The following is a 13,016-nucleotide window of genomic DNA, read 5'->3' on the forward strand; positions in this document are numbered from 1 at the left end:
ATGAAATATTTGCAAAAAGTGTTTAGATTGCTTTTGTGCTCTGTATAAAACTCATGTTGCATCCCTACAGCAGAAAATTAGGAAGAAATTTGAGGGAAAATACTACTAAGTTCTGAAGAAAAGCTTCACCGGTGCAATATCAAATCATTGCTGGACATAGGCTTGGTAATTTTTTTCCCACACATTGCTCATTGTAGAAAATGTTTTTAGTTTTTTTTAGATAAATAAAAGACAATATCAAAGGCATCTTCTCATGCAGCCTACAGTGACCTATCCTAAAAATTGGTGTTGCAGTGAAGTTACATAATGGCCAAACTGCAGCAGCTGAGAAGTAAAGGTGATATTCAGAATGATGGATACAGCAGCAATAATAGATATGCGGGTGTCCTCTACCTGCTACATCACATGCACCACTTTTTGGGTGGTGAACTTTCAAAAACTGAAAAGTGGTTTGGTGATAGTTTGTGTTCCTGAACTAACTTTAATGTTATTACTAAGTTTTTGTTTCTTGTTCTCTGCAGTGCAAGAGGGTCAGACCAGGCAGCATGAAGTATATGCTACTGCCCCATCTAGGTCAATGTGCAATTCTGACCACATTACTGTCAAACCCCATCAGACTGACATTATACATAATAGACAGACTGACATTATCTCCTCTTCTACTAATCTAGCATTCATTTGAGGCGAGTTGAACAATTTGAGGCTTCTGAAGTTACTAAAGAGAGGTGTATGCTTCCCAGTGGTTCCCAGGTTAGTGAAATATGTCAAAGAGTCCACAGCAGCAGCAGACATTAAAGGATATCATATTTTTTTATGAAATACCATTCAGATGTTTTTTTTGAGTAAGAGTGAAATGAAACTGCAAGTCATGGCTCAGTTTTCTCAGAACGTAACGAAATCTCTAATATATGATATTAATATGTATATATGAGTTAATCCTTCAAAAGACAAACTTTAATGAAGTAATTTTTAATAAAAAATTCTTCAAAACTTTACCAAAAATGATTAAAAACATCTAATAATAAAGGAGACCTATTATGCTTTTTCGATTTCTTCCTTTCTTTCAGTGTGTTATACAGGTTCATGTCCGTGTAAAAGATGTTGAAAGTTAAAAAGGTCAAAGTCCGCACCAACCGAAGCTCCTCTCTCCCACAGAAAATCCTGCTCCTCAAACCCCTCGTCAGGAGTCCTGCCTTTAATTCTGTGACTTTGTGACATCACACTGTCACTATGTCACACATTTGCATATTTTTTGCTTAGCAGTTAGTTTGGCACGTAAGAATTGAGCTAGCACAGCTGCTCTGTTGTTGTTAGTGGTGCTGGCTTAGGCATGTGTGAGCTGACCAATCAGAGCAGACTGGGTTATAGGGAACAGGGTCCTTAAAGAGACAGGAGCTACAACAGAGCGTTTCAGACAGAGGGGAGAATACAGTGCTGCAGCACTGGACAGTATGAGGAAACTAATGTGTTTTTGAGCACTAAAGCATGTAAACCTGTTCTAGTGGTAAGATTATGAACCTGAAAATGAGCATAATATGTCTCCTTTACTGTGTTCAACTGCACCTTGTTCTGATTGATGTCACCCAACAGAAAACTGAGCCATGTATTCCAGTTTAATTTGTCACTTGAAACTCTTTAGCTGCACAACTGTCTGAATGTCACATAAAAACAGGAATTACCATTTAACAGGCTCAAGGCTCCAGATTTCATTCTTTGTTTGTGCGATCTCTCACTGACTCATTGTTGTTGAGTGGAGGAGGCGGCGACTGCTTGCTCCTCATGCTCCTGCCGTCTGTGGCGGCTCGGGAAGTCTCTGTCACAAAAAGCCGAGTCACCCACACGGAGGTGACAATGCGTTTGTACTCGTTCCTGAAATTCCTGTTGAGTAAGCCATAGATGATGGCATTCAGACAGCTATTAAAGTAGGCCATGAAGTAGCTGACCACAAAGAGCCACTCGGGGATACGGGGGGCCACGCGGGACGGATCTATGGCCACCGCCAGGCCGATCAGGTTAAGTGGAGCCCAGCAAATGGCAAACAGCACAAAGACCACAAACATGGTGATGAAATTCCGCAAGTCACTCGGTCTGAGGCGGGGGCTCTCCTCTGTCTTCACCTTACGTCGCACCTGGGTGATGAAAACACATAAAATTCGACTGTAAATGATTCTAGGAGGCTGCTGTTTCTTTCTTCTACTCGCTATCTCTATCTTACACACAAAACTAGACAGAACCTCACACATACAGTGACATCCACACATGCACACACACAGATCCACACGTAGACCCACTCCAGGGATCTTGTCCATCTTTCTGCCTGTCAAACATGATATCTCAGCTGAAGTCACAGGCACTGACTTTGCCAGTTTTTTGCCATCTTCAGAGTTTGTTTTGTGTCTACACTTTCCGCTAATTAAAGAGCAAAATGATCAACTCAACTGGTGTATTTCAAAAAGGATTTCAGGAGATGATGTATTTGGTCAGTGGGTTTTTGGCCTAAAAAAAGTCACACTCATTGAAGAAAGTGTCAACAATTAAAGTCCAAAATATTAGAACAACATTTTCTACATTACAGGTCTAATTTAGATGAACGCTGAAAGGCTGATGGATGTTGTTATAGTTTGGCCCGAGGGTGTTCTTTACAGCTCAGGGCATATTTACAGGTTTATTTGGCTTTGCTATTCAAAAAATCCCTCCATAATATAATTTGTGTTAATACATAAATAACCATGCGGAGAAGCAGATAAGCAGAAGACTGACCTGAATCACAAGCACCCAGATGCGTAGATAACAGAAGGTAACCACTGCGATGGGAACAAAAAAATGAACCACCACTACCGCCACTGTGTAGGAACTGCTGACATTCTGGGCGAAGGTGCAGGAGTAGACCCTTGGGTCGTAGCGCAGGGAGCCGACGAAGAAATTGGGGATAATGGCCACTATAGTGAGCACCCAAATTAAGGCAACAAACAGCAGAGTGTTGCGATAGCTGTACAGCCGACCGTAGGAGAATGAGTGACAGATGTAGCAGTATCTGTTCACTGCGATCCCAGTGATGTTGAAAATGGAGCCGATGACACTCAGCCCCATAAGGAATCCACTGACCTGCACAGAAAGAGAGAGGGTGAAGTGTTTCTGTCTGGTACGGGAGGTAAACTCAATCATGCAATCACTGATGTGGTCTTACCATGCATTGCGTGTTTCCCAGTGCCCATCCGTCATGGAAGAGGGCGTACAGAACCAAGGGGTAGGGGTAGAAGGCTACCACAAGGTCAGCAAATGCCAAACTCACCACAAAGACATTACCTGGACAGGAAGACACACAGAGAGACTCTTAAATATATTTACAGCAAATAAATCTCTTGCTTGTTTGCTTGTCCTTAAATCAATCACAGTGATCTTGGATGGTGCCCCTGCTGAATAGTGTTGGGATAAACTTTCTTTGTCCGTAGGGAGGTGAGCCCTGGCATTGAAATGGCTCAATCCCTGCAAAAGAAAAGGTCACAGCTGCTAGCTTGATTTTGTACAGGTTAGAGTCAGAGTACCTTAGGATTTGAAAATAGTACACACAGATAGCAGAAGGAAGCTTGGAAATAGGCAACCAATGACAGGCTTTACACCAATAGACTGCATCTAGTGAGTTGGACTAGGTTTAGGGAACTGGAAGACTTAAGTTTAAGCAACAAAAATACTTGGTGAGGTTTAGGAAAACATAGTTTGGTTTAAAATGTCCTTTCACAATGTTAAACATGTTTGAAAGGATACCTTCCACACATGCATAGTTTTCCAGTCTTTTTCTCCAAGCAGATAAGCTATGACATTACAAAAATGTGATTGGTCAGTTTCGATGATGGTCCTGGAGCAACATCAACATAGTGAAATCAGATCATGCTATACTAGATACCAGAAATCTTGACGCGGTTACTCAAGATAGTCCACAGATCTTGTGAGCAGTTTCATCTACACCTGACAACAATTGCTGTTGAGTTTTCCAAAATGTACTTTAAGCACCACAAGCTGAATGCCATCTAGTTCCATTATATTCAAGAGATGGAAGAAATTTCCACAGGAGGAAAAATATGTATTTTTCATTTTGGGGTGAACTGTCCCTTTAACACTGGATTCACTACAAATGAGCTCTGATGGTTCGGACCCTCATCTTCTCATCACAGCCCGATGAATTTGCTTGCATGTGCTCGGCTAATCAGGATAAGTACATCCAACCCTGGTGGCTCATTCCAGGCACGAGTGGCAGTTACCCACTTCTGATGATATTACATTTAGAGTGCTCACATGTTTTGCATATAAAACAACTGCATTCACTTTCAGGTTTACATACTCTTTAAGGCTGACATTATGTTACAATGTCCTGTGTTCACCGTTGTCATGTTGCTGCAGTACAATTGTATATCACTGAAGCTAACTGCTACAAAATCAACTAAAATATGGATGAATAAATATGGATGGCTGCACATTTTTTGATTCAATTATTCTTTCTCGGACAATAACCTAAAGTGAGTTAAAATAATCAGAAAATGCAGTTCAAACCGCAATCGGTTTACACTGAGTATTGTCCTGATCTAGCAAATACTGGACCTGGCCGTTTTCAATACACTTGGAGCCTATCTCAGCTTGGCCAGCTTGGCGAGATTGTTGGCAGAGAGGACTGAGATTGCATACCAGAGGTTTCCAGCCTCTGCCCCACACCCTGGAAAGTTTTATCAGGGCTGGCAGAGTTGCTGTGTTTTGACAGAGTGGAGGGACAAGCATGTGGACACAGCCCTTGAGCCTTTGCAACACTGGGGCATGCAGGTCCTTTTTCATCTCGCTGATCCCCGGCCTAAGTGTGGTTTTCGGTGCACAGAATCCAGCCGGTACGTCACAGAAATAAGCCTTAGTTCAGGGAGTGCGCTGTAGTTGCATTCACTAATTGGCATCAATGCTGCTTCATTGATGAGTCACCACTAGTGACTCATTCATCGACTACGCTAACTTTACTCAAAATCTAATATTCATGTATTCTTAGTCATTCCAAATATGACTGTGTAACCAATCACTATAAAGTAGGTGCGGTACTAGGAGGAGATTTCAGGCTTGTTTGTATTGTGCTATTTTAAAGTTAGTCCCAACAGAGCATTGACAGGTCTTCCTGTGTTCCACCTTCTACAGTAGGTCTCATATATGTGGTTCAACTCATGTTTCACCTACAGATGCCTGCAGAGGTCATTTGCAGAGCACCTCAATTCACAAACAACAACTACCGAGCGTCGCGGACCTTGGTGTTAGAGGAGGGAGTCCTCTTGTGTGTCATGTTCTCAGACATCTCTCGGCGGGATTGGGGATATTGGGTGATATTGCTGTGTCTTGTGTAATCCATCTGCTTGAACCATGTCAGAAGTGCATGATGAAAAGTGCACCGGAGCTTTATTTATAGCCAAGGAGCTTCGAAACATTTTTTTTTTTTTTTTTTTTGTAACTGCAATATGTGCACATATGGCTTTGGTGTGTGCTTGTTGACCTTTCAGTGGGGAAATAGCTTTGGACTCCTCTCCTCCATCAGTCAACTGTCAGTGCTATGGTACAGATAGATGGGATTTGACTGGTGATGACGGAACACAGGCCCACCGCAATTGATTTGATGTTCTTTTGTTGAAAACATTTTTATTAATAAAATGTCATACAAATGCACAAATTGTGCAACTATTCTTGTATTCCATGTATAGTCTTTAAACTTGAGTGGTTTAACCCCTGATGGAAAACTGGCATACAGAGTGTAACTGTAAAACTGCAAGTCACCACCTTATTGGTTCCTGAACAGTTTTTACAATCCATTAAATGAACTGGGATTAGGTTCAACAAATACACAATAAAAAGTCCCTTTTTCACACATTAGGAGAGAACAGAAATAACAATGTCCTCCCAGCAGGCCTTGGAACAAACCAAAACAAACTATCACACAAGGCTTATAGGCTCCGAATGTGAATGTCAAAGATGATTGCTTCAAGACAAAAACCAGGGGGGAAAACCGAATGTGTTCTAAAGCACTTTGACAACAAAACCAGGATATTTTTCCTACATAAAATGAAATCACGCCTATGTTCGAGGCCTCCTTCTATAACGGTGTCATTTTTCTATTCCATTCAGAAGTTGAAGTGCATTTTTGTTATTTGACATTCTCTATGACGATCCTGGAACGAGGCACTTCAGCTCCTTTGTTGCCACAGCTTGCAAACAACAGATCTACATTCCTCAACCATATCAGTTATCAACATATTAACAACCCACAGGTTATATATATTATGTGTTAAATGTTGATTTAATCCGTCTCTGTTCAAGCAGCACACGAACATTGTTCAATTGCTACTGAGTTTGAAAGAGACTGAAGTAAAGATATTAAAGAAGTAAACACCGTTAGTGGCTTCTGTGCAACTTCTGTACAACCATTATCAGCTCAGGAAAACGGATGTGTCTACTTCAGAATGTTATTGATTAAGACTTTCAAAAAAAAACATTTTAACATCTTCTGGGTGTTTTCTGATGAGGTATATGATCCGCTGCGTTCTACTGTTCCATGTTTTTTTCCCAATTCGTGATGACAAACATGATGCACAAGGAAAAAAATAAACAGAAAGGCCAACCTATCTTTTGTCAATGGGAGAGGAGTTAATTGCCTGTTTTAGTGGGTTTACCTGCATTTAAACAAATCAACCCATACGTGCTAATTTTGGTACGAAAGTGGTATAGGAGTCTACAGCCATGCTAGAGGCTCTATGAGGCTGTAGCTAAATGCTAACACTAGCATGCTAAAATGCTCACACTGACAATGCTAACATACTGATACGAGGCAGGTTTCCTGTTTACCAGGTTCACCATTAAGGTTTAGCATATTAGCATGCTAACCTATACTAGGACGCACTAAATGGGAAATGCAGCTGAGGCTGATGGAAATGCCATTTTGTATTTGGTCACAAACCAAAATACTGGACCAGATGAAGCAAAGTTAAGGGGCTACCAAAGTTCAAAGATTCATTATGTGGGTGGCATGAACATGTAAAGAACATTTCATGGCAATTCATTCAATGGTTGAGAAGATACACAAAAAACCCACAAATTTGAATCTCATGGTGGCAGTAGGGGAAAGGTCGAGATCATCAAAGTCGGACAGCAGCTTTGCCATCCTGAAAACATCTGCAAAAAAAACAACAACATATATTCCTGCTTCAACACACAAAGAGTGACTAAAATGTACAATCAGGAAATGGTTTAACTGCACTTGTACGTGGCATTAAGTTTTAATATTTGCATTAAAAAAAAGTTTCAGCGCAGCAAGCACATGACACAAATAATGACTGGTACAAATTGATACTCACCAGGGAATTCTAGCATCTGTGTAATAATCACTTAACACAATTACCAGTTATAGCTCAGCATGTGTTTGCCTGTCTGTCTCACACTGGATCACTTTAAGAAACTCCTGTCATCAAGAGGGAACAATTATTTGGAAAATCGCAGCATATTTGCCTCAATCACAACCAACAAAATATGTTATTAATAAAAATGTCTCAATTTCGACAATTACATACTGTATGAGCCACATTATGGAAAATGCACCACCTTCAATTATAGTCTGACAAGACTTCATTATCCAACATTTTTCATTCTTCCCAGTGAGTTTGAATAGAAATCAGACATGTGAAGCGGAGAGAAAGCACATACAGATAAATGAAAAGGGGGATGATGTTCTGTATCTTTTTTTCAAATAACCTTTGAGTTTTTTCATTACAGGGCTCCTCAAACTTGATGAAGCAGAAATTATCTTTTGTTAACTGCTGCCTGTGTGTGTGTGTGTGTGTGTGTGTGTGTGTGTGTGTGTGTGTGTGTGTGTGTCCCACTTCAATAAATAAATGAGGTATTGACGAAAGGCACGGATACAAAGCATGGAGGTGGATGTACACATGAGCCTGTGCTCACATGCACATGAAGGTATACAATAAACAGACAGAGAGCTGCTGCTTTTGCTATAATCTCACCTTGAGGCTCTAGAAGTCTTGATAGGAAGGGGAGAGTTTGAGAGTCAAACAAAACACTTCTTCACAAGTTCTTTCAAAATGCTTGCCATGAAACATTCAAGCTTGAGAGGTTATTTTTCTTTTGATGTTAATGACATGATAAATATTTCTTTAAGTTGTCGAGATGTTTTTTCGCTTGTACAAATACATGCTTCATAGATTTGGATGCATGGATAATAGACCTTGTTAAGAATTACAGCTCAAGTTTTGGGATCATTAGCTTTTACATTTTTTATATTGGATTTTAAAATGTATGCTCCAACAACTGCACTTGGCAATCAACGCCTATTTCGAGGGATTCAGAGCAATGAGCATTTAAATTACGGTCATTAACTTTAAATCAGGCAGTGACACTTTTACAAATGGTTCGAGTCTACAAAAAAGAATCAGCCAGCGTTCAATCAAAGTAAAGGCAGGCAGACAGGTGCAGAAAAAATAACTTATTGTTAAATGTTTTCTAGAGACGGGCGATTCTTTTCAACTCACTTCAAATTAATTCACAAGTTATTCTCCCACCTTCATAACTCAAAACCAGACGAGATTTTCTCTGAAAAAACGTTCTCCGCTCAATCAGAAACAACTGTGAATAAAAGCTTTTCTGCCAATAATGGGAATTTTATTTTCGTTTTTTTTTTACATGTCGATCAGAGTCACCTCACACAGAGGCGCATACCTGGAACTGTGACAGCTCAGCTGCATGTACTCCAGCTTTAAAATATTCGGGCAATTACTACACAGCTGTTGGCGGCATGTTTTCTTTTAAAAAGGCACCACCGCTACGTCTAAACTGTGAAATGTCTGACCAATAAAATGACCTACTGCACTGCCATGTCAACACAATACATGAGAAGTAGCTAGCGTTACATAAACTCCTGAGTAGCTGCACAGCTGTGGTGACGCTCTTGCTCGGGTATAATTGCGCACTCAGATTTCAGGTAATTTTGCCAAATTTGTTTTTTGTGCAACGTTATTGTTTAACACAGAGATATGTGGAGGTGCAGTTATGTTTATTCACGAATATGAGAGTAGTTAATTTTGTCTGAGAGCTAATGAGCAGGGAAGTAGATTACGTGATGTTGAATTTGTTTGGTGAATGTCATGAGATGTGAAGTCGTGACTGCTAAATAGGCAAGCAAGAGATGAAGGAGATTTTATTCAAACGCACAGCTAATGGCCGTGTAGCCGCAAAAACAAAGCAGATGGGTGTAATTACAAGGAAAAATAATAATTTAAAAAAAAGATAAATCCTCTCTGTGATAGATCCCGCAGCTGTTTATGACTTCTCTGACCGTGCCATGCTATTAATGCATGAGGGCTGGATAAGCAGCAGTTGCCACATGTGCACTGGCTCTGGCGGGGACCCAGGAAATCTGAGTCTGTGGCTGCTGGCCCCCTTTCATTTTCTCTGCCATGAGCCTGACAAAGAGCGGCAGCAAACAAGTGTGTCGCATGTGGGAAGCGCACATAGATCCTCGCTGACACACCTGTGAGAATTTACCAACCATCTGTTCGCTGAAGCCACGGATTATGATGACGATCGCATTTCATAATTATTCATACCGTAGATGAGAGTCTGAGCTTAAATGCTGTAATCTTGTTTTCAGGGTTTGGAGCAATGTAAACTATAGCTAGATTGCACTACAACTTAAATCACCCAGAGGCCCCCAGGAATGGGGTGTAATTTGGGCAACCAACTGTTCAGAGACCTTGAATTTTTTGAATTCCCAGATGAAAGCGTGCGCACAGTTTGAAATGTTGAGTTTAATTTGCAGGAGCAACCCATTTGGCTGCACCAATCAAAGAGGAAATGAACAAACGTGCATAGCAATACCTAATTATACCTAATGGGCGGAAGTTTGTTCAGCTCTTCACAAGGTTATTCCCATGAACATAATTGCATGTTGAAATGTTAACTGAGACGTAATCTTCGTCAAAGGAATGTGCAAATGATTATTGCAATAAACAATATTAGATCCAAAAATTATTTTATGCATTTTTCTTCCATGTTCTGCGAGCATTTCCTGAGGGAGAGCGATTGCAATGATTTCCCTCTCATTTGCCTTTTTTTTTTTTTTTAAATGTCTTTCCTGTGGGAGGACAAGCCAGGCAGATTTGCCTTGTTTGCATTTAAATTTGTTTTCAGCGGAGGAACGGGGGGCAAGAAATAGATGGTGAGGGAATGACAGGAATGGGGACTGAATCCAGAAAGTGGCGGAAGCGCTCAGGCATCCTACACTTTCATGCGTAAAGGCTAAGGTAAGTGTCGAGACGATCTCGTTTAGGGAGGGTAAATGATACAATTCCCACAAGATGTAATCAGAACAATTAACAGCCCTGTTATATTATAATGAAGCTGTCACCTCTGCTCACTTCTTCAATCTGTTAAATGGAAGAACATGACACGGAGACAAAAGGAAGGGGACGCCCGACTCAATCTGCGGAGATGAACGAACAAAGCTGTCAACAGGAAATAGAAAATTAGGGAGATGGCGAGAAATAGAGGGAGGTTAAAGGTCAGCAGGGGGTGAGATTGTTAGCAGGAGAATGAGCTGATGACAGAACGAGATGGATAAAAGAGGAATGCATTTTCTCATAGTTTTGTAGGCAAAGCAATAAGCGGTCTTGTCATCACCACTATACATCAGAGTCCTTTCTTGCTTTCGGCGTGCCAGCAGCTTCCTCACTCCACTGCCCTGGCGGCTGCCTGGTCGTGTCAGTCTCAGTTTGCCCCAGCTGACCCCACCAGGGGAGAGAAAAGAAAACCTTTTACTTCTACCTGTTCTTTATTTTGTCAATACGCAAAGCTTCTCTTCAAATTTCTCCTTAGATTTCTCTGCCGATGAGTGTTCGTTTTGAACAATATGACCCAATAACCCTGCCTTCTCTCCACAGTTAAATGTGTTGATCAGGCTTTGTTGCCAGTCTGAGATGGATTGGATGCAAGTCTGGCTACTAGAAAATGACCTTAAGGAAATTGCACTGCATCTCCCCCTTTCTCCCCATATTAAAAGGAGTTCACGGAGGAAGAGAAATGCTAAGTTCGAGTCTGTTTCTATGGAGAGTTCAGAAAATGTAGTGTTTGCTGTAACTGAAAATCAGCAAGTGCCTCGGGCAACTACTGTACAGTTGCTGTAAGTTAAACTTTACACTCTTACAAGCTCACAGTTTCTGCAGGAGCAAGTACAGAAAAAGCCCGCAGCACATTCACTGATTCTGTTTTTCCCAGACAAAAACAATAATCATTAAAGCGGCATCAGGCAGCGTCGGAGGTTGGCAGGCTAGGATGACATCTGCTGGTGACTATTAAAATAGTCCCGCTAGGAATCATGTCGCGTGACATCACAAGCTGGCATCACAAATTCTCATTTATTTCTTAGGTTTACACATAATCAAATATAAAAGTCTGAAAGGTGGACTAAATATATGTTCTGAGTCTCTAAGTAGATGTCTAGACAATTCCTATTTGCACACTTTATCCATGGCTCAGCGACTGTCCTATTCCAATGTATTTGGCTAAACTCGTCAACCAGTACATTTTGTCTGAAGTGCAGCAAAGAAAAAATCATCCTGGTTGAGTTAATGGGTATAAACAACCCCAAGGTAATGTTTTAATCAAGAGACGTGACTAGTCCTTCCAATTTGACCTCAATTTGATTTACCTGAAAGTTTGTGCCTTACTCTAACCAGCTCAATTAAGTCAAACAGGGATATGCACATTAAAATTGGAAGTTGATCAATTAAAAAAACAAAAAAAACCTGTTAGTGCTGCAGATTCTGTTTGAGATGGTAAAATCAAAAAGACCATTAGGCTAAAAATGTGTGCTGAATTTTAAGCAAAAAGACAGATGGTTTAAAAGAAGAGTAAAAAAATCTACTTCAAGCTGGAACGACCGTCCTTGAGCAGAGGAGGTGGCCTACGACATTACTTATCACCCACCTACAATGCAGTACTGAGTTCCCTCCCAAGACAGCTTAACAACCATTCACACCTGAGCTCACCTAGCCCACACAACCTACAAGTGGCCGTCACGACTCTGAAACGCAAAGCTCACACGTGCAAGGACACTCCCACACAGAGTTTAAAAGCCTGCAACTCCCCTCCAGTTAGTTAGAACTGAAGGAGCCTCTTGGATGAGAGGTGAAACGTCCAAGAAACTGAAACACGTCCAGTTGACTACGATACAGCACCTTGAATAACTGCTCCTATGGTTGCGTTTGTGTGTGTGTATGTTTTTGACATTTGTGCGACTTTCATAGATAATAATATACTTGGTTAATGTTAAGTTTATATTTAAAGGAAATAAACTCAAACTATTGGTCGGTGATAGAAGGCAAAGTCAGACACTTAAAGGTTTTAAAACATCAAAAATTAACTAAAATTATCAACAGAATGTCAGGGAGACTCGCGTGCACGCGGGAGCATGCTTCCAGGCAGATATTGTTGTGACTGTTTAGGCTGTAAAAATGTACTAAAAGACGTCGTTTCGAGTAAACTCTGGATGTCGCCACTTCAGGACACTTGGTTTGCAGCAGACGAGCAGTATGGAGGAATATTACAAAGTTTTTGTGTAGTTTTATGGACCTTTTCGTCTCGGGCACATTGACGCCCATTATATGGATTATTGCTGCAGGAGGGTACCCCCGCGGGTCACCAGCTGCACTTTGAGGACTAAGAAACTACACCGGACTTCTCATCAGCATGAGGGTGAGTCGATAATGACCGAATTTCGTTTTAGAGTGAACTATTCCTTTAATGCAGCAATTACACTGGTGATATGCTGCCCCCTATTTGTTTGGAGTATGAATTCAACAAGTGGCCAAATCTTACATATTGCACCTTTTTAAGAGATTTTGCAGTGCTAAAATACACACACAAATTTATTTTTTTCGGTTTTTGCCCAAGACAATATTCCTACGAAGCTGTTTACCTCACTTTATGTCACTAAT

The 13,016-nt window shown here is 40.8% G+C and overlaps 1 protein-coding gene and 1 long non-coding RNA gene across 2 annotated transcripts in view; one reads left to right on the plus strand and one right to left on the minus strand.

Annotated features, from left to right (window-relative positions):
• The window catches only part of LOC311269242, a 122,019-nt gene that overhangs the window by 71,986 nt on the left and 37,017 nt on the right, over positions 1 to 13,016 (plus strand). The window lies entirely within an intron of this gene.
• Positions 1,046 to 13,016, minus strand: part of mtnr1bb (melatonin receptor 1Bb) — a 37,923-nt gene continuing 25,952 nt past the window's right edge. The window contains exons 2-4 of the mRNA XM_084373292.1: positions 3,188 to 3,306; positions 2,761 to 3,105; positions 1,046 to 2,129 (exon numbers count right to left, since the gene is read on the minus strand). Of these exons, the coding sequence (XP_084229418.1) occupies positions 1,707 to 2,129; positions 2,761 to 3,105; positions 3,188 to 3,306 (887 nt within the window). The 3' untranslated portion in view covers positions 1,046 to 1,706. The remainder of the gene's footprint in view (positions 2,130 to 2,760; positions 3,106 to 3,187; positions 3,307 to 13,016) is intronic.

The sequence above is a fragment of the Pagrus pagrus genome (genome assembly GCF_965226575.1).
Source record: "Pagrus pagrus genome assembly, chromosome: 14".
Classification (NCBI taxonomy): domain Eukaryota; kingdom Metazoa; phylum Chordata; class Actinopteri; order Spariformes; family Sparidae; genus Pagrus; species Pagrus pagrus.